The 27,834-nt window shown below is 37.9% G+C and overlaps 4 protein-coding genes across 6 annotated transcripts; 2 read left to right on the top strand and 2 right to left on the bottom strand.

Annotated features, from left to right (window-relative positions):
* The first annotated feature begins 2,688 nt into the window (after nucleotides 1-2,688).
* Nucleotides 2,689-10,680, top strand: dnajc11a (DnaJ (Hsp40) homolog, subfamily C, member 11a). Its single transcript, XM_023405144.2, has 16 exons — nucleotides 2,689-2,817; nucleotides 4,100-4,229; nucleotides 4,355-4,428; nucleotides 5,497-5,598; nucleotides 5,728-5,856; nucleotides 5,981-6,103; nucleotides 6,256-6,329; nucleotides 6,429-6,618; nucleotides 6,729-6,814; nucleotides 6,977-7,093; nucleotides 7,613-7,768; nucleotides 7,889-7,958; nucleotides 8,223-8,280; nucleotides 9,384-9,526; nucleotides 9,763-9,892; nucleotides 10,229-10,680. The coding sequence occupies exons 1-16, from the start codon at nucleotides 2,746-2,748 to the stop codon at nucleotides 10,252-10,254; spliced, it is 1,680 nt and encodes a 559-aa protein (XP_023260912.1). The 5' UTR covers nucleotides 2,689-2,745; the 3' UTR covers nucleotides 10,255-10,680.
* Nucleotides 10,681-13,637: 2,957 nt separating this feature from the next.
* LOC111654165 (F-box only protein 6-like) lies at nucleotides 13,638-17,619 on the top strand. Its single transcript, XM_023405060.2, has 6 exons — nucleotides 13,638-14,095; nucleotides 15,029-15,278; nucleotides 15,394-15,508; nucleotides 15,608-15,703; nucleotides 16,507-16,642; nucleotides 16,747-17,619. The coding sequence occupies exons 1-6, from the start codon at nucleotides 13,988-13,990 to the stop codon at nucleotides 16,891-16,893; spliced, it is 852 nt and encodes a 283-aa protein (XP_023260828.1). The 5' UTR covers nucleotides 13,638-13,987; the 3' UTR covers nucleotides 16,894-17,619.
* A 111-nt stretch (nucleotides 17,620-17,730) lies between these two features.
* On the bottom strand, nucleotides 17,731-23,130 carry LOC111654176 (cell division control protein 42 homolog). 2 transcript variants are annotated; one of them, XM_023405074.2, is made up of 6 exons: nucleotides 23,024-23,130; nucleotides 22,350-22,490; nucleotides 22,162-22,234; nucleotides 21,963-22,072; nucleotides 20,202-20,399; nucleotides 17,731-19,332 (listed from the first exon to the last, which is right to left on the bottom strand). In XM_023405074.2, the coding sequence occupies exons 2-6, from the start codon at nucleotides 22,452-22,454 to the stop codon at nucleotides 19,243-19,245; spliced, it is 576 nt and encodes a 191-aa protein (XP_023260842.1). In that variant the 5' UTR covers nucleotides 22,455-22,490; nucleotides 23,024-23,130; the 3' UTR covers nucleotides 17,731-19,242. The 2 variants fall into 2 exon arrangements, with proteins under 2 accessions (XP_023260842.1, XP_023260843.1); XM_023405075.2 differs by lacking the exon at nucleotides 17,731-19,332 and adding an exon at nucleotides 19,435-20,024.
* On the bottom strand, nucleotides 23,033-26,926 carry LOC111654175 (CMRF35-like molecule 7). 2 transcript variants are annotated; one of them, XM_087173641.1, is made up of 5 exons: nucleotides 26,857-26,926; nucleotides 26,369-26,734; nucleotides 25,899-25,956; nucleotides 25,699-25,784; nucleotides 23,033-23,155 (listed from the first exon to the last, which is right to left on the bottom strand). In XM_087173641.1, exons 1-5 carry the CDS (start codon nucleotides 26,891-26,893, stop codon nucleotides 23,130-23,132), a joined length of 573 nt encoding a protein of 190 aa, XP_087029767.1. In that variant the 5' UTR covers nucleotides 26,894-26,926; the 3' UTR covers nucleotides 23,033-23,129. The 2 variants fall into 2 exon arrangements, with proteins under 2 accessions (XP_087029767.1, XP_023260841.2); XM_023405073.2 differs by lacking the exon at nucleotides 23,033-23,155 and having other exon boundaries at nucleotides 25,212-25,784.
* Nucleotides 26,927-27,834: the final 908 nt, after the last annotated feature.

Here is a 27,834-nt window from a genome sequence, read left to right as displayed (position 1 = left end):
AAACAAGCCGCAAATAGCGGTCGCAGGAGAGAGCCGTATTGACAGATAAACTAACACAACCGAGCCGCTTTTTAAAGCTGGGTAATAAGGGAAGAAGTTAGTCGATGCCAATGACATGTTGTCATTAACTTAGCCTTGTTGTTAACAACTTGAATTGCTCGTGATTTGACAACGATACTAAGCAAAATACACGGTAAACGCGGTACTTTTACCACGCTGACTATTTGTCCCCGTGGCGTGCTTTAAATGTGGGCTACGATGGGAATAGTAGCTGGCTAGAATGCAAGCTAATATTAGCTGGCTAGGTGATGTCTCCACGTTTTAGCTGTCTATTCGGAGGAAAATAGCGGAGCCGTTTTCCACCCGAAAATTTCTCCACTTGTCCTCCCGCGTGTGTCATCTCCGCACAGAGTTACAACTGTTCTAGAAAAATCACACAGCGGTCATACTAGTAAATTAATCCCATTATATTTCTCTTACCTTCCGGCTTGTTTTCGGCAGCCATTTCCCCTTCACGCGCAACATCCTCCTCCTCCTCACGACCGTGGGTACCACGCGCGTGCACGGTGAGGACAGCACGAGGAGGGACCGGAGGAGCAAGCGGCGAGTCGGTCCGACCGAGGCGAACTTACCATTGGCTGTGAGGCGGTGACTGACAGAGAGGCTCCGGGATGAAAACACATCTCCCCTCACCTTGGCACCATCAGCAGTGTTTTTTTGTTTTTTGTTTTTTTTTCTTACTGTGAATTTAAAACAGCTCAGAGGCGCTGCAGGTCTGGCATGACGCTTTTGTTAAAATATGGTGACGTGTTGTTATATTAAAAATAAATAACTTAATTCTCACCAGGTGAGGCTGTGGTTTTTATCCTTAATTAGAACTAATGACACTATGAATATTAAATGTTTGTCTTTGAGCTGTCCCATTGAAGTCCTTTAACACAGGCATTCCCATGAGGGACACCAGAACATGGACAGATTATGAAAAATGCCCTAGATACACACAGGTGAAAAGGTAAATAGCACCCTACCCATCCAATATAAGACCCCTAAACTGAAAGAGACTCAAAACAACTACAACCTATCCAACCATGTCATTTGTAACTATTTTCTGTTTCCTTGTGTTCCTTTTGTGCCTTTTAACTGAGCTCTTAGACTTTCAAACAGGAAATATACTTCATGTAGAGGCTCTGGCTCAGGGGCCCCCTGACCTCTCAGACCCCTCAGGCCTTTACTGATTAGACCTGATCAGTAATCCATCCACAAAACTAATCTTCAACCACTGAGTTAATATGCTAAATTACTAACTGTTATGGCTTTCATTATGGCTTTCATTACTTTTTTTTTTAAACATGTCTTCAGCGATAAATCAGCTAAACTTATAATTGCAGTATTTCATAGAAATGATAACAGAATAGAAATTTCATTTTAACATAATCATCAAGCATAAGATTAATAAGCATTCATTTTTGCATGTATTGTTTTAATTTTACAATTAATTTTACTATTTTTAATCAATTCGTTATCAATACTGGTTTCCAGAGACCTCTGGGTACAAATGACTTATTAAAAACAAACAACAAAACATTTGAGGCATATCAAACAGTAGTAAAAGTCTGAACAGTCTGTCAATCAAGTGTCCAAATGTCAGTTTACATTTGAAAGTCTGTAGGCTAGTTTGTTCCCTTGTAAACATGTCTAACTGATTTCGGATAGTGGCACTATGATACTGAAGGCTGCAGGGGTTTCCAGGAGATGTGGCTCGCTCCCCTTATGTGACAACAAGGGCTGGTGGTGGAGTCCATCTAAACAGTTCTGTCAGGTAGTGCAGGGTCAATGTGGTGCGCAGACTTGTAGACCAATTATATGAATACAGTCACTTTAATTCTGTACCATTATGCTATCAAGGTTCAAGCTCAAACTATCATTATGGTGCAGTTACATAAACTTGACAATAGTATGGCTACATTAAATGACTACAGGCAATCTAATTACAGATCACTGTGCTTCACAGACTTTGCTTTTGGCACTTGTGTGAACTACAGCACTTAAGGACAGCCTTCACCCTGTATTAACAGGCTGGTGGCCATCAGTGCTGAAATGCAGTGTATAGTTTGAGGTGGTGGTGCTGAAAGGACAGCTCCTTTGTTGCCTGTCCGCCTTGTATAGTCAAAGGCTTGGTGTTATGCAAAGTAATGATGAACTAATGAAAGACCTAATGTAGTGAAATGATTTTCTCACCTCTCTGCTCCTAGGTGGGTAGGATGCAGACAATATCCTTTTGGAATTAAGCATGTAAGCAATATTCATTTTTGTATTTTAAAATGTATATTATATCCAGATATGTTTGTCTTTCATAAAAATGAAAATTAAGTAATATAGATACATTATATTTTATATCATACGCTGTCATATATTACAATAAATAAATCAATAAATAAATAACATTCAATAAGCATTTAAGTAATTAAAAAAACTATTGCATGGCTGCATTGTGAAGATGCCGCTCTACTTTTTATTTTGGAAACATATTACATATTACATAGTATCTCTGCACTATTCCTCAACATCGCCAATAACTAACGAATAGCTGTGATTTTAAAACTTAAAAATGAAAAGCACACGTACAGCGAACTGAATACAGTTGGGGGTCTTGTCGTTCATCCCCGACACAAGGGGGCGACAGAGGGCGCAGAGAAGCGCTTGAGCGATGAAAATGACACGAAGAAGAGATGACCGGGTGTAAACATGGCGTCTGCCTTGGACGATGATGAGATCGGCAATGATGATTATTATTCCTTGCTAAATGTCAGAAGAGAGGTACAGTATGCCGCTGCGATCTGAATAGATGTTTGTGCGGGTGCATTTCGCTGTCATCATGTAAACTTTCTTTGGCTCTTGTTTTACAGCTACTTGTATAATCTGATTTAACGTTAGCTAGGTGGCTAGCTTGTGACCCTCGACATTGATTTCTATGCTGTGACTCTTAGGCTGGATACTTTACAAGACACGCTACAGGTTGTTGAGTTACGACTTTACCCACAGAAGTTCTCACTTGGCGAAGCAAGACAGCGAAGCCCGTGTAATCTAGGAGCCGATGTTAAGAAAGTTATTTTCAGTTTCTGGATGATCTCTTGGACTGGGGACAGGGCTAAACACAGTGGCTAATGCTACAACTGTACTTCAAGGTTTCATCATGCAACACAGATTACACTATAAACATATGTTCTAAGGTCTGGGGATCAGACCCTTTCGTTCATGATAATTTGATTTGTGAAGGACATTATGTTGTAGTGCAAATTATATGTTATTACACAAGCCCATGCCGTGTTGCAGAGTGATTAAATTTTAGTTTTAATGTTATAACTAATGAGACATTTTCATTCAGTAATTTACTAGAAAATGTCCTACTGAATGTTACATTTGCATGCAAAGGTTTCAGAAAACTCCACATGTTGTTGATTTTTGAAGTGTCAAGAAGTAAGTACAACCCCTGCAGAAAAACTGACATTTAAGATTGTGAATTTTTCATGAAGTTTTCATGAATTGTGACATATTCAAATGTCTGGGTACTGTACTAAATCAGTACTTGTTAGGTTAAGTTCATGAAATAAAAAAGTAACAATGCATCAATATTTGAAGAAAGGTTAATACTTACTTCTTTTCACTTCAAGAAATAAAGAAAATATGTAATTTGAACAGGGGTGTCCACATTTTTGCACACAGCTGTATGCAGTAAAACAAAAAGTCAGTCATGGTCTTATTAATATCAGTGATTTTAAAATGAAACTTATTGAGTTAACAATAGAATTGATTACCTGCAAGAGAGCCCATACTCAGTAGGTTTTGCATTGTAGTCTATCTCACAACAATCTACTTATAACCTAAATGTAAGCAGCAGCAGCAGCAAGTTTGTATTCTGTTTTGTCACATGTCATGTAAACCCTGCATGGCATTATAACAGAGCTGGTAGACTATATGAAGTTCAAATAAATGTAATGTAAATTAAGTTGGAAGTAAGTGAGTTCAACTGTAGCAGCTTCATGCTGTGTGTTTTGTATGTTGTTTTTGAAGGACATTTTTTTTCAATACTGTGCTTCAGGCAACACAGGAGGAGCTGAAGGCGGCATACAGGCGATTATGCATGCTGTATCACCCAGACAAGCACCGGGACCCTGAGCTAAAGCGACAAGCAGAACAGCTGTTTAACCTCGTACATGAAGCTTATGAAGGTAATAAAAGCTTCGTTCACATCATGCAGTTGACTTCCTTTGCAGCGACACATGAAGCTGATGTTATGATCCATGTAAACGATATTGTTTGTTAATATTGTTGGTGGTTGTCTATCTCTCTCTAGTGCTCAGTGATCCACAGTCACGGGCTATCTATGATATCTATGGCAAAAGAGGACTCGATGTTGAAGGATGGGAGGTAAGTCCATTACCGAGTGTAGTGTCTAATAATTAATAATCAAGCTACCACATGCTGTTAGAATCAATAGCCATTCTGTTGATTGACTGTTCACTATTTATTAAGGCCAAAATATACATCGACACCCCTGATACGCACTACAGGCAGAAGAGCTGAAGCCTCATGGGTCACGCTCAGTGAAGTTCTGAATTTCAAAAACCACAATTTTAAAAACAGCATGTGGAATTAATTATAAATGTCACATGTGTATTGTAAGTGAAGTGCAAACATGGCCAAGTGCCATTTAATAAAAACAAACATCTGAAACATTTGATTTTGCATTTGCAGTTCCTAACTTTGAGAATACACACACAGAGAAAGTTTCAGACCAGTGTGAGCTTCAGTGCATTCCATCAAAATTAAAACTTTTTGCAAACCTCTTCTCCAGTACAAAAAGTTTAATTAACCTCATGCTGGTTAATTAATCATGCTTTTAGTGTTCTGTCTGTATCAGGGTGGTCAGGATAGTGCGTTTGCATTTGCATCCATGGTTGGCTGCTTTTCAGTGGAATCGAGGCTCCCTTAACATCCTTCTCTTTGGAATACATTTATGCCAGGTTTAGTTAGGCAAGGTCTCAACAACTTTAATAAATCAGTACATTTTTAAATTAAACACATCTTAGGTAGTTTAGTGTGCTTTAGACAGAAATCAAAAATTCCAGTTTTCAGATAAATGTATGTTTTGACCACGTTGATGGCAAGTTAGCAGCATTCAAATGTGATATTAAGTTTGCATTTGATGTTCACTATGTTTTTAAAAATGCCTGCATTTTTACCCCAAGACTATCCTGTCCTATATGACATCACTTCGTCAAACCTTAGAAATAGTTCTTGTTTTGCTTCATCTAAAATCACTGATGCGAGCAGTACAAAATATGACACTTTATAAATATTCACACTCAAACATATGGGATTGTGAAATACTGGTGAAAGTTCTTCTACTGTAACTTTTTTTTTTTTGTATCTGCAACCTCTGAAGCACCCGGCCCACCATTCGCTTTGCATCCTAATCATATCTTCTTACTCCAGGTGGTGGAAAGGAAAAGAACCCCTGCAGAGATTCGAGAAGAGTACGAGCGTCTTCAGACAGAACGAGAGGAGAGAAGGCTTCAGCAGAGGACCAACCCAAAGGTATGTTCACTGGAAGATAACAAGCCTCATATTGATGTGAGCGCAATATGAAAAGTCATTAAGTAGCTTGTGTGTATTATGTACTTTGTGAATTACCATAGTAATCATTCCTGAACATAATATTCGCAGGGAACGATTAGTGTGGGCATTGATGCCACGGACCTCTTTGACCGATATGAGGAGGACTATGAGGACATGGTCGGAGGGGGAGTCCCACATGTGGAAATCAACAAGATGCATATATCACAATCCATAGAGGTGATGAGTTTCTTAAAGTGAAGTCTTACATCTCTAAGTGATGTGTACTTTGGTGTGTTTTGGATTAAGAGATGTCAGGACTGTGATAGCTGTAAGGAAAGATGTTTTATGTGTTCTACTGCAGGCTCCACTTACTACAAAAGACACGGCCATTTTGTCTGGCTCCTTGTCAACCCACAATGGAAATGGAGGTGGCACCATTAACTTGGCCTTGAGAAGAGTCACCTCAGCGAAGGGGTGGGGGGAGGTACGCTGCATTCTCGCGCACACTCATTTTGTAATGCATACTGAGACTGGCACACTTTCTTCATCTTTCTCTTTCTGTGTTTGTCACAAAAATGCCTGCCTGCCTCTGTGGTACAGTATGTGAAACATGATTTGTTATCTCTGCGTACACAGGTAGAAGTAGGTGCTGGAGACACCCATGGACCTCTCTTTGGAATGAAGATATTCCGAAACTTGACACCTCGATTGTAGGTTGAAATGCAAGAGAAAGTTGTTGTATGGTTTTTTTTTTTTTCTTTTATTACAACATGAACAATTAAGCTTTTTTTTTTCCTTTTCTGCCTCAGCTTTGTGACCGCTCAGTGTGGGCTCCAGTTTTCATCCCGAGGTGTGCGTCCTGGGGTTACCACAGTGCTGGCTCGTCACCTAGACAAGAACACTATGGGTTATCTGCAGTGGCGATGGGGGATCCAGTCCTCTATGAACACCAGCATAGTCAGGGACACCAAGAGCAGCCATTTCACCTTCGCAATGCAGGTTAGCAGCCAACAGTTATATTTAACTTTAATGTTAGCCAAGACACTATTAAATAAACAGTTGCTTCTCCAGGTTTTGTCCGATCATTTACTTTTTTTTTGTCTCTGCAGCTTGGCATTCCTCATACTTTTATGATGATGAGCTACCAGTACAAGTTCCAGGATGAAGATCAGACAAAGATTAAGGGCTCAGTAAAGTACGTTGTCAAATTGCGATATGTGTTTTCTGTAGAATATAATCCTTTTAGGACCCCTGTCAGTCAATGCATAGTTAGGTGTTTTCATGAAAGAAGTGACAGCTCAAATCCAAGTAAACTTTGACTGCAGGGAAAGAGCGAGTGACTGTCTTCGTGTTACAGAACAGGTTTCTTTGGGACTGTGGTAGAGTACGGTGCTGAGAGGAAGATCAGTCGACACAGCGTCCTGGGGGCCACGGTCAGCGTGGGAGTGCCCCAAGGTGTCTCCCTCAAGATCAAGTAAGTGTGGCTCTTTGCTCCAGTTTTCCGTTTGGTGCAGGTTCCAGAGGGTTTTTTTTTTTCTGCACATCGCAGCTGCTACGACAACCCATGGGAGGCAAGACACAGCATCATCAGCCAGTCAAATTAACCTTCCCCCAATTGTTTCAGTGTTGAGGGGTGCATCTTTGAGGGTGTCCACACAGGACTGCATCCATTGAGATGCTGGGTGGTACTGGGATATGATGTTTAAAAGCACGTAAATTTCTTCTTTTTCACAGACAGTTCAGCACACAGTTCACTGTCCTCTCCATCCCTAGAGTATGGCAGATATTTTCACCTTGTGGCATTTTCAGTTTTAGCCAGACAGCGAGTATGTAGCTGAGAGAATACTAAACTTTTATTATTTTTGAATGTGATCTCGCCTGTTGTGCCGTTTTCCGACAAAAATTCCCCCAAAGATTACACGGAGTAACCAATTTTAGCAACCAGCCAGTGGCCAGTTAGATTTAAATAATGAAACCAATTCTCAATCTGCAGACTAAACAGAGCCAGCCAGACATATTTCTTCCCGATTCACCTGACTGACCAACTCCTGCCAAGTGCTGTATTTTACGCCACAGTTGGACCATTGGTTTTCTACCTCGCCATCCAGCAGCTTGTTATTCGGCCCTATGTGCGGGCCCAGAAGGAACAGTAAGAAACATTCACTTTAAGTTGGTTGATTCATGCAAGAAATGTTATGGGAAGTATGTTTTGTTATGGCTGGATTTTATGAGCTAATTTTATTCCTCCGTTTATGTTCTAACTCAACAGAGACCTGGAGAAGCAGCGGGAGAGCTCGGCCTCTAATATCGCCAAGAAGAAACAGGAGGCAGAGGCTGCTGTGAGTATTTTCCAGGCTTACATGTAGCTGTGGTGGCCATCCTATGTTGCGGTTCAGTGTTAGATAAGAGATGCAGGTGTTGTGGGTGACTGTCAAGAAATATTACAAGTCCCCCAACATTCAGACAAAGGGACTGAGATGGGATTAGATAAAATGCAAAGTCTTATTGAAATTCATTAGTATAATCCATATGATGTGAGATCTCATTGTTTGTGTCTGTCTCCTTCCCTTCCTCTGTGTGCCTTTCCTTTTTCATGACTGAAGGTCTTGCTCATGCAGGAGTCTGTGCGCAGGATTATTGAAGCTGAGGAGTCTAGAATGGGTAAGATCAATAATAGTTAAGGGATGAGCTTATCCTGGGAATAATGTTTTTTAAGTAGGTTGTGAAACTGTTTGATTCTCTCAGATTCTGAACTGTTTTTCATACATTCTAGGTGAAATATGTTGAAAGCCAAGCCTGATTGAACGTCGCGCACTTCAAAGTGTAATTTCTGAGATACAGTGTCTGTTTTCGCTGTATGAAACAAAACTAGCTCCCCCGTCACTGGTGTTTAATTTTCTGCTGCCTATGAATTCCCAGCTCACACATCAAAAAAAGGAGACTACAGCAGAATACACAATTTAAATCATTTTCCTCTGTAGTTTGCTGAAATTTAAAGGGACTGTATATCCAGCAAAGGCAAGACTAGTATAGGAGACTTTGTGGACACTCAAGGTGTCTGGGGTGGTTTTTTGGACATAAGGGTAGCTTTTTAATCAGGGTTAAAATATCTTATGGAGTAACAGAGTTCAGTGGATTTTTTTTTTTTTTTTTTGATGACCCTCCAGCTTCCATTTCTACCGGAGTTTTTTAGTTTGCCTTTGATAAGTACACTAACAAAAAGCTCCCAGCTGAGAGCATAATTTTCACCTAGGGGAGTTTGGCAAGTGATAATTGGTTTATGACACCTGTCACTGTAGAGGCTGCTTTGATTTTAGTATCATCAGAGGTCCCCTAGACTTTGCACATATAAAATAACAGTTAATAGCGCTGTGCGTGTGTTTGTGTGTGTGTGTGTAATGGCAGACACACAGCTGCTCTTCTTTATTCAGTGGACTACACACCATGAAATGGTTATGGTACTGTTTGTGCAGCTTGCAATTAAAATTAATTGTGCTGTCTTTTTGCTAGGTACTTGCAAAAATGATTTTAACAAAGAAGTCTCAAAATTACACTGGTTATGTAATAAACCGCGTGGCTACAATTGCAGGCACGCAAGATATAATTGTTCTGAGTTGAAAGTGGGGAGTGGTGTTGGACTTATAATATCTGTTTTGTCTGTCATTTGGTGGCTAATTAGCATTTTGAATCACAGTAAAATAACATGTTAATACAATGCATTTCCAGCTGATTAACTCTATCCTCCATGCTGCTTCCTGAATCAGGTCTCATCATCCTCAACGCCTGGTATGGCAAGTTCGTTACGGACAACAGTAGAAAACACGAGAGGGCAAAGGTCATTGATGTGACCGTGCCTCTGCAGTGTCTGGTGAAAGACTCAAAACTCATCCTCACTGAGGCCACAAAGGTAAGTACATTAATCCAGGGGCAAGGTTTCCAGACCCACAGAATTTATCCTAAACCTATACTATAAAGTAGTTTTTCTTTTAGCTGTAATGTTCCTGTAACCATTGATACAGTACATGGTATTTTGCTGGTACACATACTTGATAAATTTGTGTAAGTGTTACAAACTGATGTCCTCAACTTGCTGTGCGATGATTCAGTCTGCTGCTGGTGCGTGACCTGATGTTGTTTTTCCAGTCTGGACTCCCTGGCTTCTACGACCCCTGTGTGGGGGAGGAGAAGAGCCTGAAGGTGCTGTATCAGTTCCGAGGAGTCATGCATCAAGTCCTGTCAGGAGACACGGAACCACTCAGGATACCAAAGCAATGTAAGTCCCTTGGTCTATTATACAGCACAGTGACCCCCTCATATGGGGGACGTGTTGTGTTGTCTTTTTGTTCCTATTACTCTGTTGTTTAGCTTCTTCAGTGCAGGTTAAGGATTTTGTAGATCTTGTATTGTCTTGAACTGTCTTACTGGCCCCTGGGGACTTTACTTCAGTCCTGAGTCTTTGTAGATGTATATAACATATCCTAGAATATTTTATCTCCAATTTGAGAATGTCTCCCAAAAAAACCCCACTGAGCTATATTACCTGCCACCTTAATGTGCCTGCCAGCAGCATCTTTTTCTGACTGCTTTGTTGTTGTTTCCCGCTTTACAGCTCACAGGATCGACGCCGACACATAGGAGCTCCTCCGCCGACCAAAAAGACTCATCTCTCAGCTGTTGGACAGAAGATGGATAAACTTCTTTTAGATACATCATGGATCTCAGTCTGTGTTTCTCAGAAATTGTGCATTTACCTTTTGTCTTTATATTCATTTAAATATGCAGAGCGGAGTAAGAGCATCACAGACTGGGCTGTTCATTATTCAGTATCCACAGACAGGGTTGTGGCCTGCTTGAAATTCTAATGTGACACCAAAATCAGTGGCTACCATCCTACTTCCCAGGTCTCCTAGCCTCATTGGTGGCCACGTATTTTTGGTATGACTTGTAATTTATGATTGAGTTATATGTACTGTATTGTACACAAACTGCAGTGCCTATGTGATTGAAGACATGAATGCACCTCTGTTTATTTGCCATATTATTAAAAATCAGTCTCTCTCATGTTGCTTAAGATTTGGTACTTTATATATTTATGATTGTCTTGGTTAAATTCAAGTAATTAACCTTAGGAAAAGGGGACAACTGAAATGTGTGAATTTGAATAATATTATGAATGTGGTGGACAAAGAGCGGCTGTTGTACAAAGGAGGTAATAAGAAGGAATATCCACCAGTTACAAACAAAGGTGAATCAGTTAAGCTTCAAACTGAGGTCAGCATGGAGAAACTGCATGTAAAAAGTGTTGTGACTCGATAAGAGTTTAGAAAGAGCATTTCACAGTCATTTTAAATTTATTTTACATGCTGATTAACTACAGTGACGCCTGTAGGTCTCCTCCCTACGATCCTTTTTTTGATCAGGGGGAGATGTTCATGGATCTTCCCATCTTTCAATTGTTTGTCAGTGTGTCATCAGTAGAAAGGAGTGGATTAACTGAAAGCACCATGAGAGCAAATATTGTTTTATTTTTGTGGAAAAATTCAACCCTGCTTTCTCAAGGATCCTAACAAGTGAATCATGCAAAGAATGCCGACAAAAACAACAGCCTGACAATGTTCTTCATGTTCTTCCTTTGAAGGCACTGAGGATTCCTTAATCAGGTTAATCTATTTTTATCAGTTTATTATCCTGAAGAAGCGTCCTGGCTTTTTGATCTTAATTAGTCAGCTGATTTGTAGAGACGCATTATTTACAAGTTAATCAATTTCAACTTTTGTCAGGTCAGGTGTGTGTTTAAAGAGTTAAAGTTTTCCAGGACAATTGAAATGATATTATGTTGTAACCAAACAGACAGAGGTGATCAGTATGATTAAAATGTCTTGTGTTTGAAGACCATACTGATCAGGAACACAGAACAGTGAAGACCAGAGACACTAATTGCCACAGTGATGGTGAGAATACATGACATTTTTTTGGTATTGCTTTCTGATAAGGCACCATTTGCAAAAGATTTCGATGCTAATCCACTGTTCATGTCGTCCACTCGAACTTAAAAATATGAAATGTCACTGAGTAAATGCATTTAAATCTTGAAAATAGCTGCTTGTTGCTTTGTTGCCAATTTATTGGTTACCTTGGCACTGCCTGCCTGGAGTGTTAAAGTGTGGCAGTATAAATAATAAAAAATTTGATAAATAATAAATTAATAACCGTGCGTGATTAAAAATAAAGACATAAATTGGTAAAAAAGACATAAATCTGAAATTTTATTATTATTTTATATTTTATTGTTTTACATTATGTAATGTAGGTGTGTGACAATATCCCTTGTTATCATAAAGGAAGGAAAAAATATAGAAATAAATAATTAATGAAATATATTCATATGGATAAAAAGTAATGTGTAAATAAATAAATGAAAAGCTTAAATATAAAACATAAATGAAATGCATAAAAATATATTATTATTTATTCATTTATTGCACACTATTTATTTATTTTTTTTTTTTGGAATCATTTAGATTTCTTTATTTATTTTTAATTATTCACGGTGATTTATTTATTAATTTCCCATAACACATTTGGCCCCCCATTAAACGAGCGCGGAGTGAGGCCCGAAACTGAAAGTAACTTGTGCTGGTATTTCTGTGGAGATCTTTTATTGCACAGTCCTTTATTTACAACAAAGAGCTACATTCGTAGTCACACAAACTAAAAAGATATGAGAAAACTCTAACAAGCGAGGCATCCATAAAGTTAAGTGAAGTCAATGCATTGTTGTTCATTTAATGTTCAAATGACGTTGTCTTCGTTTCAAATATTTAAAGTTCTCTTAGCTTTCTTGTTCTTGATCACAACTTAAATTTAAGGTGCCATACTGAGGAGTTCAACAATAAATCAATGAAAGCAGTGTTTGGAGCCAGTCCATTTAGATTTGTGGATGTGAAATTTAACAAGAATGACCAGCAACTGAATCATGTTCATTTCCATTACAGGGAAAATCTGGTGTTAAACCTTGAATGACACGTCTTTAACTAAGCTATTCTATTAATGCCTGTGTGTGATGTCTATCACACAGAAAATAAGACATTTAGAAGAAACCTTTCTTAAATCTTTAAGAGAACCAGCGGGAATAAGGTTATATATAGCATGTTCTTTTGATACAAACGGGGTAAATGATGTACTTGTACTACCACCGAGCATGGGGATGATACATACCGCGAGTTTCCTTTAAGAATGGATTTTAAGACAGCTGCTGCCAATTCTACCCGGCGTACACCGGGTAGGCGGAGTCAACAGCGGACTCCAGGGGTGCCCAAACTATTGCATACAAGTGTATTATATCATTTGATTATTATTTATAATGCATTGATGCACATCTTCTTTACAGCAACATCTAAATGTTATAGTTGGCTGAAATAGAGCTGATTTATAACTATTTCACATATGGCTGTGATTATTTTCATTATGGTTTGATCTGCTTAGCAGATTATTATTATTATTAATTATTGTTTAACTCATTAGCCTGTAAAAAATACCTTTAACAATTATCAAAATTGTTTACATTAATTTTGTGCAAATCTACTACAGCTCTAATTGTAGGCCTGGTTAGTATAATCTACAAGAAAGAACCACATTTTGTAAGATCTCTATGAAAAAATCTTAATTTGAAAAGTAACTAAAGCAGTAACGGAATAAAAAGTATTCTGTAAAAGATAATGGAGTAAAAGCCAAAAGTATCATAAATGGAATGGGGCTAATCGAGTAGACTACCTCAAATTTGTATTCAGGTACAGTATTCTACCACCGGTCTTTTTGCATAAAGTTTCTTTTAAATCTTGTCCCAATTAATTTCATGTCTTATTTTCTTTTGTCTTGCTTTCGAATTGCACTGTACAAATAAACTTGCCTTGTCTTGAATCATAGCTGCCCAGCACATTTGCTGAGTTATTTCAGCGTCTAGCTCCGCCCGCGCTTTTACCTCCAGGGTGTCCTGGAGTTAATAACTAGCGCGACTTTTACCAAATGACAAGATGGGGAATTTCCGCAAACTATAACCTGTGTGTAGACATGTTATCGAAAGTGACTTATTACTTTTTGAGATTAGATGAATACGTTGTCATTGGTAAAGTTTAGAGTTATAGGAGACATTAATGTGTTGTAGCGGGTTTTACCTCAGTGTATATACCTCGGACTGCACTTCCGTGTTGTGTTGTCGGATATTTATAACTGAAGCCATATTTCGAGATACTGCAGCTGTTTACGGCATTACACACATTTGCTAAGAGGTCGAGGGGGGTTTCTTAGCTTAGTGTATATTTGGCTGTGCTGCTTGTAAAGACGTTACTGGCCTGGGTTTGTCCCAGGCATGAAGAGAAAAGCAAAAGCTATGGGTACAACTCAAAGCCACGATTCAGCCTCAAGTTGGATAACGTCTGCAGCCACACAACCGCCAACCTCGTCTTCAAATGAAGATGTAAGTGTTTTACATGACTAGCCAGTACAAAGTACCTGCTGTGAGACCGTCAAGTGACTGCAGCTGGTACATGTTAACGTGATGGTGAAATCTCAATAATTTCATTTTGGACATGTGCATAGGGAGGGCGGGTTTATATTGAGTTTATAAGGGTTCCAGTCTAATGTGTGAGGGTTGACAGTCTGTCCCGAATACCCGCAAGAATATTAACACTGGTCTTGATCGGTGAAATGGTCACAGTTAAACTAACTCACCCAGCAAACCTCAAGATGACCATGCTGACAAATGACTGATTAGGCTGACATTAAAACCAATATTAAAAAATTATCTAAATGTTACCTTTGAATAATACTCAAATTATTAGTGTCTTAAAATATACCAAAACGCCGTGTATAATACAAACAAATTAAAAAAGGATAATAAGTTTAGTAAAAAGGATTTAATAAAGATAAAGATTTAAAGCACCACCCCCTTCGACCTGACTGTTAGATAAATTGGGAGAGGGGATTTCAGGTTGAGAGGGACTTTTACGCACAAAAATGACTCACAGCAAAGGTCAGAGATGTAAAATGCTAAAACAGTAATCATTTCAATTTATTTCTAAAAAGTTATGTAAATACATAATAATGTACAAGTATGAAATTGCTGTTGAAGTCCATGTTTTATGTTAATTAGAGAGAGAAGAGGTTAAATAAATATTAAATATTAAGGTAATCAGAATAAAAGCAAGAGGGAAAAAATTATCTGGCAGTGGATAACAGACAATAACAGGCGGCAAGGGGTAAATGGATAAGGGGCACTGTCACTGTCATTTAGACAAGACCCTTTAAAAAAAAAGAAGGTCTGATTGCATTGGTCCAGAGTCAGCACTAGAAAACTGAACTGATTACTCAAAGCTTCACCTAATCCGTGTCCCTTTTTGTTCTCTATCAGCTGTTCCCTGTTCCTCTTGAGATCCTGGAGGAGATCTTCCTGAATCTTCCTCCTGATCAGGTGATTCGTTCATGTCGGTTGGTATGCCAACAGTGGAAAGAAGTGGCCGACAGTGAATCTTTGTGGAGAGAGAGATGTAGAAGAGAAGGATATCGCCTCCGTGATGCTTCCAGAATACCCAAAGACTGGAGGTTGTTTTACTTCTTGTGCAAGAAGAGAAGAAATCTTCTCAAGAATCCAAGAGGAGAACGTAAGAAGCCACAACAACTATACTTAACATTTCGTGGTGCCATTGTTTGCCTGCTGAATAAACAATTACCTCCAGAAAATAATTTCTCTTGCAATCCTCATCTTTGTTTTTATAGACAAAATGAAGGGTTGGCAGATATTGGAGAACGGTGGTGATAAGTGGAAAATAGAGGGACTCATGGTGCCACATCCAGATGAGACAGTCCAGAAAAACTTTGTGACCTCTTATGTGTGAGTATTCACCAGGAAAGATACAGAAATCATATGGCATTAATTTTATATGGTACATTTACACTGTGTAGTAGGTAAAACACTGTCCCCTCTCTGCAGAATGTGCAGGAAGGCCCAGCTGATTGATTTGGAGAAGGAAGGTTACAACCCATCATTTATGGATCACTTCCAGCCAGACATCAAAATATCTGATTGGTGAGAACAATACACATTAAATACTCTATGTGACTGCTAAATCCATGGCAAATTGAATCAGTCACAGTCACAAGATTTTACAGTGTTAACATCATGTTAGTAACAGTATAGAGCTTCCTAATATTCCTATGACAAAACACTGGAGAGCTTAGTTTCCAAAATGGTTTCAAAAAGATTATCAAAATGACGTATACAACATTAAACAAGTTCCACATTTAACATTGTGTACAGCTAAATAAAATCCTATAAAAATATCTTGAAGTATTCCCTTTTAGAGTTTGCATTGAAACCTGCTAGATAATATATAACGTAAACACGAGGCTTGTGTAAATCCCAATAAATATGACCTCATTACATCTAATACTGCCCCGCATGAACAGAGGTGTGCTATTTTTACAGCTCGTGGTGCTGAAATGAAGTCTAATAAACTCACAAGATAAATAACACGGATAGGTATTATAACTTATTATAACTGAAGGACTCATCACTTACACCTCATCTTTCTTTTTTTCATAGTGAGTATTGAGACACTGTGATTTTACTCTCAAAATAAACGTACTCACTTGTCTCATAGTGCAACAGAGAACTTATGTCCATGTTTACAAGACATTTTTTTGCCAAATGAAGATCAACATAAGCTGCTGTGACTGTTGCGCTTAAATGACTAAACAAACAAAACATATTGAAAACCCATAGGAATGTGTGCCCCAACGAACACTGCTGAAAAGAAACTGACCCATAGTTGAACCTAATTGCTGACCCCTGATCTGTGTGCACATGCTTGTGATTCTGTGTTGCATTAGGTATGCGCCGCGATGGGACTGTGGCAGTGAGTATGACATCTGTGTAGAGTTGCTGAATCAAAGAAAGAGGCCTATCCAGACATTTGCTCCCAAGACTGTCCTCTTTGAGCAGTGGAACGATCAGAAATGGAATCAGGTGTGTACAAAACATAAAGCGTTAAAAGTTAATTAATACAATGAGGCGCAGAGGAGGTACAAAATGCAGGGACAAATATAGACTTACTGATATTTGTTTTTCAGATGACCCACGTTTTCCAGAACTATGGACCTGGAGTGAGATACATTCGCTTTACCCATGGAGGCAAGGACACACAGTTCTGGGCAGGATGGTTTGGAATTCGTGTTACTGACAGCTGCGTTGAGATCTGTCCAGCAGCGGACACATAGCTCCTCTAATACCTGCTGCCTGCTTTTGCCTGAAATTGCACATATTGTCATATTTGCCTTCTATAATCATCTCTCATTGTGCGTTAATTTTTCTTACATACAATGTATGCATATTAATTATATATTATTATTACCTTTCAGTTTATCTTGCTGATAACTGTTAAAAAAAAAAAAAAAAGAGCATCATATTGGTATCTTTACGGTGAAGGTAGTTGTTTCTATTCTCTACCAAAGAGCCATTATAATCCCTGAGAACGCAGTACAGTTTATCAGTTTGGAAAGCCATGTCACCATCTCATTTTCCATATTCTACATTCCTAATTAAAACAATTTTTAACACTGAACAAAATCATTTAGGGACAAGAAGCCATGTACGGTATCAAAGTAGCTTTGAGGAACAGACTTTTTGAATGGTCTGTCTGGCTTTGATGTTCATGTGTACTTCTCAGTTGTTGTAAATGAAAGGTGTTGTGATAATAACTTAAATGAAATTATATGATTACAAAAGTGGGTGTTTGACAGATTAAATGCTACATGGCTTTGCAAAAGAAAAAAGTCAAAAAACTGACCTTTCAGATCTCAAGTGATTCTGTCTGTATTGCTACTGTAACACTGCAACACTTTGACCCACCAGCCATAGTGGAAATATTCTTTGCACTGCTCTGTAATGTGTAAATTCTGATGCTGTGGATTTGTAATTAAAAAATACTTTTTTCTGTTGCAGGACCTGTTGTATTTATAATACATTCTTTTATATATCTAGTCCGTCAGTCATCTGTGGAAGATGTATTCAAGTTCATAGACTTTACTTATGTAATCATCACAACAGACAACATGTAGTATTTGAAGTTAAGTTTATTCATAATACTGGTAATACTGGTTTATTGTGATGCTTTATCACAAGCAAGATACAGTACAACTTTGATGCCAAATTGAATAATCGTGGTCCAAGAAATTAATTTTCCTGGTTAATTTAATCTGTGTCATGTAAGCTTTCTTAAAACTCAGTATCAATAATGCACACATTTTATTCAGTCAATAAGTATATTCTCACTATATTTACAAATCAAATTCAAGCCCACCATCTAGGCATGGATAGAGTAAAAGACAAATGCAAATAGTTGTAGTTCAGTCATCTTCACAATCTTCACAGGATCTCAAACTATGTATAGCATTTTATAAGAACTGTCACAATGTGGTGCTATTTGACTTAATGATGCTGCAGAGTAGCAGCATGTTCAGTTTACAAAATAAGAAATTAGCCTGGGGTTATAAACTGAAAAGCTCAGACAAAGTTCTGGTATTGCAACTTTTAAGTGTTAAGGGCATACATCACCTTCTTGTTAACTCATATCTTACAAAAAGGAAATGACAGAGAAATCGTTGTGCTCAAAGTCTGTGCATGTCGTTACTTAAAATGACAGTTACTGTTTGTGATAGATGACTTCCAATGGAATGTTCACACTGTATTTAAAACTCAAGCTCCATGTATTTCCTACTTGCTCGTCAGGCTCTGTGGATCTCTGCTTTGTCAGGTGTCAATTTATCAAGTGTTCTTTAAGCAAACTAGAACTACAATGGAGCATAGCCTAGAAATGTCATATTACGTCAGATAGTTCTTAGATCTTCTAGGAGACTATGTTGACACTGACAGAGTGAAACATAGGGGCTCCTACTAACCCTTTGAAAGTTGTGTCAATTCTTAAAAATGCCTGGAAAACAAAACATCTGAGTTCTATGACTTAAGCTGGATCTGTATTGCTATATACTTCATCAGTGATGGAAGAAAAACGCAGTGTCGACCAAAGGCAGTCTTGTGTGCCAGGGTTGAACATACAGTATAAATGATTAACTTTAAGGAAATTACTTGAAAAGAAAGAAACAGATATGGGTTGCTCTAATACAGAATTTCAGCATCTCACTAACCAATCATTATAAGCTTGTTTGCGTTTTACAGGGCACTCGATACAACAGTTAGATCCACTAAAATACCATTCCATAGTCAGTTCTTTCAGAGTAGCTCTTCTGAAAAATAAACTTAACAGCATGTGGTCAAACTGAAATATTATCTAATGATGTTACCCACAGTTTGCTGATACACTTTTAAGTATTCAGTGTTGACATCATATAAGACCATTTCAATGGTATCAAATCATCACAAACAGCATCAAATGTTACTCAATCTTAAAATCATGTTCAGCACATTGGCTATGTATTTAGGTTAAGTCAGTCAGAAGGCAAATATTTCATGATATCTCAACTCATGTTGGAATGTGCTTGTGCAGGAAACCTCTTACTGTACTGTTAACCTAGATTTGGGAACTGGTGTGGAGAAGGCTGCGATGAAACTTAGAGCAGAACACATTTACGTCTTTTCTTAGGTTCAGGAGGCTCCAGGGCAGCCAGTATTGCCTCATCAAACACATTCTTTAATCCTTTCTGTGGAAACAAAATATTAATATTCAAAACAGAGCTATGTTCCAAACACAAATTAACATCTTCAGGGAACTAATTGCAAAAGAACGCTGAGTAGAAAGGGAGCAGGGCGATCAAAATTTTCCTTTATTCAAATAACATTATACAAGACTCTCCTTATGATCAAGTTGTCTGAGTAAAGACAAAAGCCCATGGAAAATTTAGATGCTGCAGTAGAAAAAAATGATTACTGTCTAAGACAGAATGTAGCATAAATGCTATGTAGGGTACAACTGATGCTGAAGAGCTCAATATTGAATTTATAACAGAATATCAATAAAAAAACAAAAACAAAACAAAACTCAGTCATGTCCAGTTACACAACCTTGCACACACGGTGCTGACAACAGGGAGGAGAAAGATTGGCACTTTTGTCATATTAGGCAGCATGGACAATTGTGATTAGGCCAACTTGAAAAGAAAGCACACATGAATAGAAGGAATAAAGTTAATGGGCACAAAGTTTTTAAGTTTAAAAGAGCGTTGTGATTATTTTAGTGACAGACAAATCTTTACAATGAGTAAGCAGCAGACGATCAAGAGGCAAAGCAAGATGCACGAAGACATCAGAACAAACAGCATTTTCTCTTTCTCTGAGTTTCAGGGGGCTCTAAAGCGGCTAGGATAGCCTCATCAAATACGTTCTTCAGTCCCCGCTACAGAAAGAGGAAAAGAGGAAAGAAAGACAGGCACACAACACAGAGTTAGATGGAGTTTGTAGCTAAATGCTGTTAGCAAGAGACAAGGCAAAGCATTTCCACCCTTGTTAGGAAACACATTTAAACACATGCTTGTCACACCAGCTTTACGGGTTGTTTAATGGGAGACCTTACCTGTGTTAGGGCTGAGCACTCAACATATTTGACTGCCTTAAGGTCACGAGCCAGCTTTTCTGCTGTCTCCGGGGTGATTGGCTTCTGTTTATTCTTGGCTAACTTCTCCACTGTGGACGGGTCATCACGCAGGTCGATCTGAGTGCCTACCAACAGGAACGGGGTCTTGGGACAGTGGTGAGTTATTTCAGGAACCCACTGGAGAAAAAAAAAATGGACAAAACACTCATCAACAAAGGACAAATGATGCTACATGTATGCAACTATGCATGATAACGCTATGAAGTCCGAAAAATTACATTGTTGTAGATTGAGGGGAGGGGATATTAGTAGATAAGATGAAAGAGCAGAGATGGGGTTATGGGTTTTTGATAGAGAAAATAAAGAAGGAGAACATTTTACTTAACTAAAACCTTTGTTGACATGGTACTAAACTTGTTCGGTAATGGAACACAATATTATAATACAATTTGTACATACTGTATATATGTGAACATGTCAGTAGCTGTATGTCTGTTCATGTCAGGTATAAATCATTATTTAGTTTCATTTATTTATTCCCCTTTTTCTATGTCATTTGGTCTTAAACAACAACAAATAAATAAACTTTTACAAATTGACTGTATCCACCATGAACAGAACTTCCTATGACTACGTCAGAAACTAAACAGGATACACAGGTTTGACAGAGATTTGCCTTCTGCCTTCTGAAAGCATGCATTGCATGACTGAATCTTATTCCAAAACCTAATACTCATGTTCTGTTCTTCATATTTAAAACAGTATCACAAGGTTTAATTGTTTTCCTTGGTATGTGGATAAAAAATGCTTTCTAGTTTTTATGATGGACGCAGCAACGAGAAGAAATAACAAACAGCACAATAAGAGCTGCAGTTAGAGCGTACATCAAACAACACTTTGTCCTTCAGTTTTCTGCACATATTCAAACCCATGCAAAAACATGGCCTTGTAGAAACACAAGACAAAAAAAAAAAAGACAATCTGTAAACAGCATTTAACACTGACAACAGTTATGCATTAGATTGAAGCACGACACAGAATTAAAAAAAAACAACCAAAGTTTAAATAATTTATTTCCTTTGTGGTCCTGACCTGCCCCAAATCATGACAGGAAGGACAGCTGTGCCCCTGCCTAATGTTGCAAGTTGTGACATGCAGAATATACTGTACTACAAGTTGTACAAATTTACTAAAATACATTCTAAATACAGTCATCCGTCTCTCCTCTTTCCTGTTCATTGAACAAAAAGTTTTCACACCCATTTTTAAAAACTGTAATGGATAGGGAAGATCACACATCAGCTGGTAAAATGTTTAAAATTTTAGCCCCAAACACTAAAAGAATTTAGATCCAAAAAATTCTGAATTTTGACTATGCCTGGTATTCTACCGATGCTGCTCAAACACCTGTAAATAGTCTGTTGCCTGGCCAGTTAGGAATGTATATACATGACTTGCAGCTAGATAGTGAAGCCTGAATATTGTATGTTTAATTAAGTGTCTAGGTGGGCTCCTGAGCTACACTAATGTGTTCTTAGAAGAATGTATAATTTAGTGTTATCTGTGTTACCACTATTATAGCATCATGTCTTTCATGTGTTGTCTGCTGTGGCCTGACTGACTGTGTCTCATGTTATTTGTCATGGGGAATCAAACTAACTGCCCCTCTGGGGATCAGTTAAGTTCTTAGATTTGTAGGTAAGTAACACCACTGTCATTAAATACACATTTTGTACTCACCTTTTCTTTAACATTCTCAAACGAGGAAGGTGAAACAACTGAGAAACAGACTAAGAAGACATCTGTCTGTGGGTAGCTTAGTGGTCGTAACCTGTCATAATCCTCCTGACCTATAGAGAGACCACACAACAAATTAATTTACCTCGTGACAGACTAATAACTCTGAACACTGAATTGAAACAGAAATAAATAAACATACCTGCTGTATCAAATAAGCCAAGGGTGTAGGGTTCACCCCCGATCATTACAGTTACTGCATAGTTGTCAAACACCTGTGACAAAAGAATGAATGGCATTCAGGAATATTTCTTACTGTGTTGACCATGTTGACTGTTTTGTTGGCTGTCACCATGCATCCAATTGTGAAAATACACCAAACTTACTTACTGTTGGTACATACTCAGAGGGGAATTTGTTGGTGGTGTATGAAATCAATAGGCAGGTTTTTCCTACTGCTCCATCACCCACCACCACACATTTGATAGTCTGCATCTCTGTGCTTTCTGATTCAGCTGGAAGAAACGTTAGCTGCAGGGAGGGGTAATAAATCATTAATATTTTCAAACCATACAAACGTTAGCCCTGAAACAATTTCAGGTTAGTTAAGGGTTAATGACAGCTTGGATTAATCTGAGGGGAGAAGCTGTTTCCTATCATTAACTAGTTAAGTGTCACACCCCACCACCAACACTGTCTGGACGCTAACGTTGGCTAATGACAACGTTACTCACTAGCTGACGCTTGGTCAATTTTAATTACCTTACTAACTTTAGTGATAGGATAGAACAATACGACTATAACACAGTGTGACACTATCCACTTTAACAACCGCGTAACCGTAATGAAGATGAACATTTGTTTGTGTATTGGCTAGCAAGCTAAGCTAACACAGTGCTAGCAATCACTAGACAATGCTAGCTAGTTAGCCAGTTAGCAGCCGGACGCTGGCTTGTAAACGAACGAGTTCCAACTAACAAGATGAAGCCTGAAACAAATGTCATAACTGGTATTTGGTAAGTAACCACACACATAGATGTCGGAAAAATGTTTGAAGTACGTACCAGTGTCCCTCCGTATTTCTGCTCTTTAACGTTAGCTGTCTATTTCGCCGGGCGTTGGCACCAGAGAGCAGCAACTTGGTTCAGTACTTCCACTACCACTGTCAAGCTAGACAGAATAACACCGGATATTACCTTCAAAGTAAAACATCAAAAGCAAAATCTGACGTTATATATTATACAAGATAAGCACCAATGTAGATATAATGAAGTCAAGGTTCAATCTAAAATTATTAATTCAGGGTATTTGTACCCTGTATGTAGTGTTTTTATAGATCTTATCCATACGAGTCTTCACTTCTTTCCTCCTTATGCTTTTACATTGAAAGCTAAAATCCTCTGGTTATGTTGGCTTTCTTGATACAAGTTGAGGTTGCAGAAGTGGTGACATCACCTTCTCAGTCCCTCATATCCTGCATCTTCTCCTGAATCTGCTCTGCCACACAGTATATCAAGCTATTCTGTATATTATTAATATGGTTTATAGATTTAGATTAGATAGAAAAGGATATGAGAAATTTCACTTTTAATTTAGCTGAATAGGTCTGAGTGACCTGACAAAAAAAACCTTCATTGTACAAATTACATACTTATAAAATATTTACTGGTTCCTAGTTATACTTAGGATATATGTAAGTACATTAGAAGAACATAAAACATTACGTTACATTACTTTATTCGTTTTGTCTCCTTGATTGACAATAAAAACCTTCCATAGTTGTTCATTTGAGGAAGAATATATTTGTTTTCTACACCAATGTTATGACCAGCTGCAGTTCTGGACTAACAATCCTGTTAGGAGCAAATTTTCATAAATGTAGATCCATTTCTTGACTTGTCCTTATGATTACATGCAGTATGTCCTTTGAACATTAACGCATACAATAAAGTACAAGAGGCATTAATAAATCCCTGAAGTGTAACTGTCACCTGTAAAATTTGAGTAGCTACCCCTCTATTATATTGTATTTTCTCCTCTCTACACGCAATAATGTTTCTTAATAAACTTCAACAGTTATTTGACATTACACAGTAAGAACAAGGTATTTGGGCTGTAATATCAAGTGTCGACTGCTCTCCCTTAAGAACAAGGTTGTTAACACAGTTTTCCACAAATTTCAGTTTTGTTTCTCCAGTAGTATTCATTGTATTTACAAAATACAGGGTACCTTTAAAAATAAGAGTATGATTTATTTATCCTTTGCTCTAAAATAGCCAATTGTTACTCCCTTGTTCCCCATATGTCTTAGTGCCGAAATGAATACATTACAATTTCTTTACACCAGTTTTGTTATCTGGTTGTTGACATAATTCTATAATATGTTTGGACTTTAGCTACAATGCTTTTGGCCTTTTTCACAGAAGATGTTTTGAAATGTCACAGAGGGAAAAGCATAGGTGTAAATTATAAAATCGATAATGATAGCTGAATTCCATTTACTTGCTTCAGTTTCAGGGTCCTGCCATTGTTCTTGTGGCTTACTGGGACACTTGAACAGAACTGAGCCATCGTTGATGTTACAAGTAACACCTGTTCTTCTCCTACTATGACAAGTCAAGGTTGTTTCTAAAGTATGCCCACTCCCAATTACATATACGAGGATGATGAAATATCAAAAACAATCTATAATGCAAACCAATACAGCATCACCACAGACTAAATACTTCACTACCTCTCTGATATGCATAAACTGAACATCACATGCGTCACAGAAATAAGATTAAATGCAGGGTTATTGCATTATATTATACAAGTGTGGATAATAAACTGTTAATACTAGTCTGTATGCTGTTCTCTGACCAGCAGACACAATTATCCAACTTCTTGCAGCAGGGTAATGCAATCTGCTTGGCAAGGATCATAAATCATCACCGCCTCTCTTTGAGAATATAATATATAACATTTTCAGGGGAATTAAAACATAATTTACCTATGATTGTAACTGAAAATCAACAGTTTACATAAATTATCTTGGATAGAAACACTCCATCTCAGATGTAGATGTGATTTTCTAAGTCAGTCTGTGTGTGTGTGTGTGTGTGTATGTGCGTGTGTGTGTGTGTGTGTGTGTGTGTCTATTAATGTGAGGAAACTATGCCTCTGTGATCCTTCCTTAAATTACTGAAAAATAGGGGAGTACATCACAACTATTCAATGTCATAGCAACATTTCACAAAAAACAGGCCTTCATTTATGCATGAAGTGATTTTTATTCTGCCTTCTATTTTCAGATCTTTGGAGTACAACACTGACAGATTTAGAAGAACCCCTAGAAACTGGTGGTTAAATGCAAATGAACACCACCTTCATGACCATTCATATAAGATCTGCAGATAAATTAAATAAAGGCCAAGAGCCTCAGTTCTCCAGAGGTACTAATTTTGGATATTCAGAAGTTGAGCCCAAAGTTATCTTAGGCCCTGGACACTGAAATTAATGAGGTTTTAATCAGTTAAATAAAAGGGGAAAAAGTGTCTGAAAGCCAGTTTTTCACTTGGTTTGTTTTTTGGTTTAATTCACACACTGATAGAAAGTCTTCTGGAGGAACGGTTTTGTAACCTTAGTATTAACGCATTTATAATTCACCCATGATTTACACTCATGGTGTTGCCTAACTTTCAGTCATAAATGTTTGAGTTTTGATATTGAAATTGTTGCACACATATTTTCCTGGTACCTTTTATCCTCCACACAGCGATATGTATTGATGCCAGACAACACAACATTAAAATAAAGAGGATCCAACGTAGAGTCGCCCACCATCTAGTTAAAAGAAAAAAAGAGATGACCTGGGATAAGAACCAGTTACTTTTCATGTACATGGCACATTATTGTACATTTACTTTACTCAGTGTTTTATCAGTGTGTCACACTCACCGCATTTCATCATGTTCCAATGAGGAACTGGTTGGTGTAGTGACGGTAGTTGTAACCACTGCAGAAGAAAAAACACTGGGTATGAAATATTAAACACTGACTGATCAAACCTGTCTCAGAGAAATCATATGTATATCAAACAACAACTATATAGCCCTACTACTAATATTTCCCATTATGTGGGGCCAATATGAACTTTTTTCATTCAATATCATGTTGCTCTGCTTACATGAGAACATGAAATACATTTTGGTACATTTCAACTATGCAATTAAACACTACACTCATTTTTGAAAAACTTAATGTAAAAACATAATTTTAAACCAAACAAAATGTTTTTAAGTTAAATTAGTCAAGTATGGAGTCACTTATATGAGCTTTTGTCTTTCTGAGTTATTAAATCAGTACTAACAAAGCAAGAATTGTATTTCATCTGATGAAGTGTCTGAGGTAACCCAGCTGAAGCATACCTGTGTGCGAGACTGAGAGCCTGACACGACTGTAGATGTTCCTTCCAGATGTGGCGACGACACACCAGTAGGAACCTTCATCACTGTCTCTGAGTGAAGTCATAGTTACAGTGAAGACTCCTGCCTCCTTATCATCAGCAATGGAGCTTCTGTTACCGGGTCGGTTCTTGGGTGTTTTCACCACTATGGTACACAGGTCATACACCGGCCCTTTGCACCAGTACTTTGTGTTTTCTCTGAACTGATGCTCATACTGACAAGAGACTGTCACAGATCCTCCGTATGGTGCAGTTATCTTCTCTGGGGCTGACAGCTGAACCGAGTCCACTGTATGCTTTGTTAGCCAGATAAGACACAGAACTGTGACTGCAAAATGCAAAGAAAAAAAACAACCAAACATTTCGCAACATGTTCGTCAATCAAAACCACCAATTCTTTCCATGTTAAATCACCATTACAAACCTATAGAAGTGTTTTCAAAAAATTACCATCAAAGAAGCCAACAAACATCCCCGTGGTCTTCATGATGGGAAAGTAATGTGAAGTAGAAAAATGACACAATTAGACACTTCATGTTCCTCTTCCTCTATGTGGTAAGGTTGTGCAATCAGGTAATAGATAGAATTGCGAGGAAAATCAGTATGCTGTCAGTGTTTATTTGCATAAGCTTATTTTTGTATGGGAACTATTGTGTTTACATCCTATGTTAATGTTTTCCCAGTGCATCTTGTCCCTCTGTGTAAACTACTGCAGTGAGAATTATAAAGTCAGTTTATTTAGATCAACAGCAGGTGGCGCTAAAGTCCAAACTGTCAGAAGGATTTTTTTTTCCTTTCCAGAATATCTACTACAGTGTAGCATAGCCTAATCAGACTTTGTAAAACATTTAGAAAATCCATTTTGCAGGTACAATTTGCTGTGGGACAAACAATATGATCTTTTGCCCCATTGCTTTACATCCTTTGCATCTGTATGTAGTAAACCCTCAGTATTTTCTCAGGGCTTCCTTCCTGTGATTTGAATCTTTGCCATTTTGCAACAAAGCACATTTGATGCCAGTATTATTATTAAACGTTATGCTTCAATATTTCACATAGTTATCCCATTCACAGCTGTTGTCTTTCATGAGGTGCAGTTCAGTCTAATATACTTGAGTGGTCTTTATATAGGTGTAAATATGTCACAGTTCATATTGTATTGTAGTTGTTTTACGTCATCTTGATCTTTATAGATATTTATTTCTGCTAACAAATTTCTTTATTATAGTATCTATGAGAGGAAATGTTAATTTGATTTTAATAAATGTTTTTTATCTGACCTATAAAACCAAATTACCTGGCCTAAAACTAGTCCTACAGATGCAGATGTAAGTGTAGCAACAGTAAACAGGAGAATCGTGTAGATAACAAACAACAAAGTGAGACATATCACAGCTGAGAAATATGTCTTGATTGTGTCAGACAGCC

The sequence above is a fragment of the Seriola lalandi genome, unplaced genomic scaffold, assembly GCF_002814215.2.
Source record: "Seriola lalandi dorsalis isolate HSWRI2012SDOR001 ecotype SW California unplaced genomic scaffold, Sedor1 jcf7180002054262, whole genome shotgun sequence".
Classification (NCBI taxonomy): domain Eukaryota; kingdom Metazoa; phylum Chordata; class Actinopteri; order Carangiformes; family Carangidae; genus Seriola; species Seriola lalandi.
Note: the sequence above shows the minus strand (reverse complement) of the source record. Positions and strands in the feature narration are given on the sequence as shown.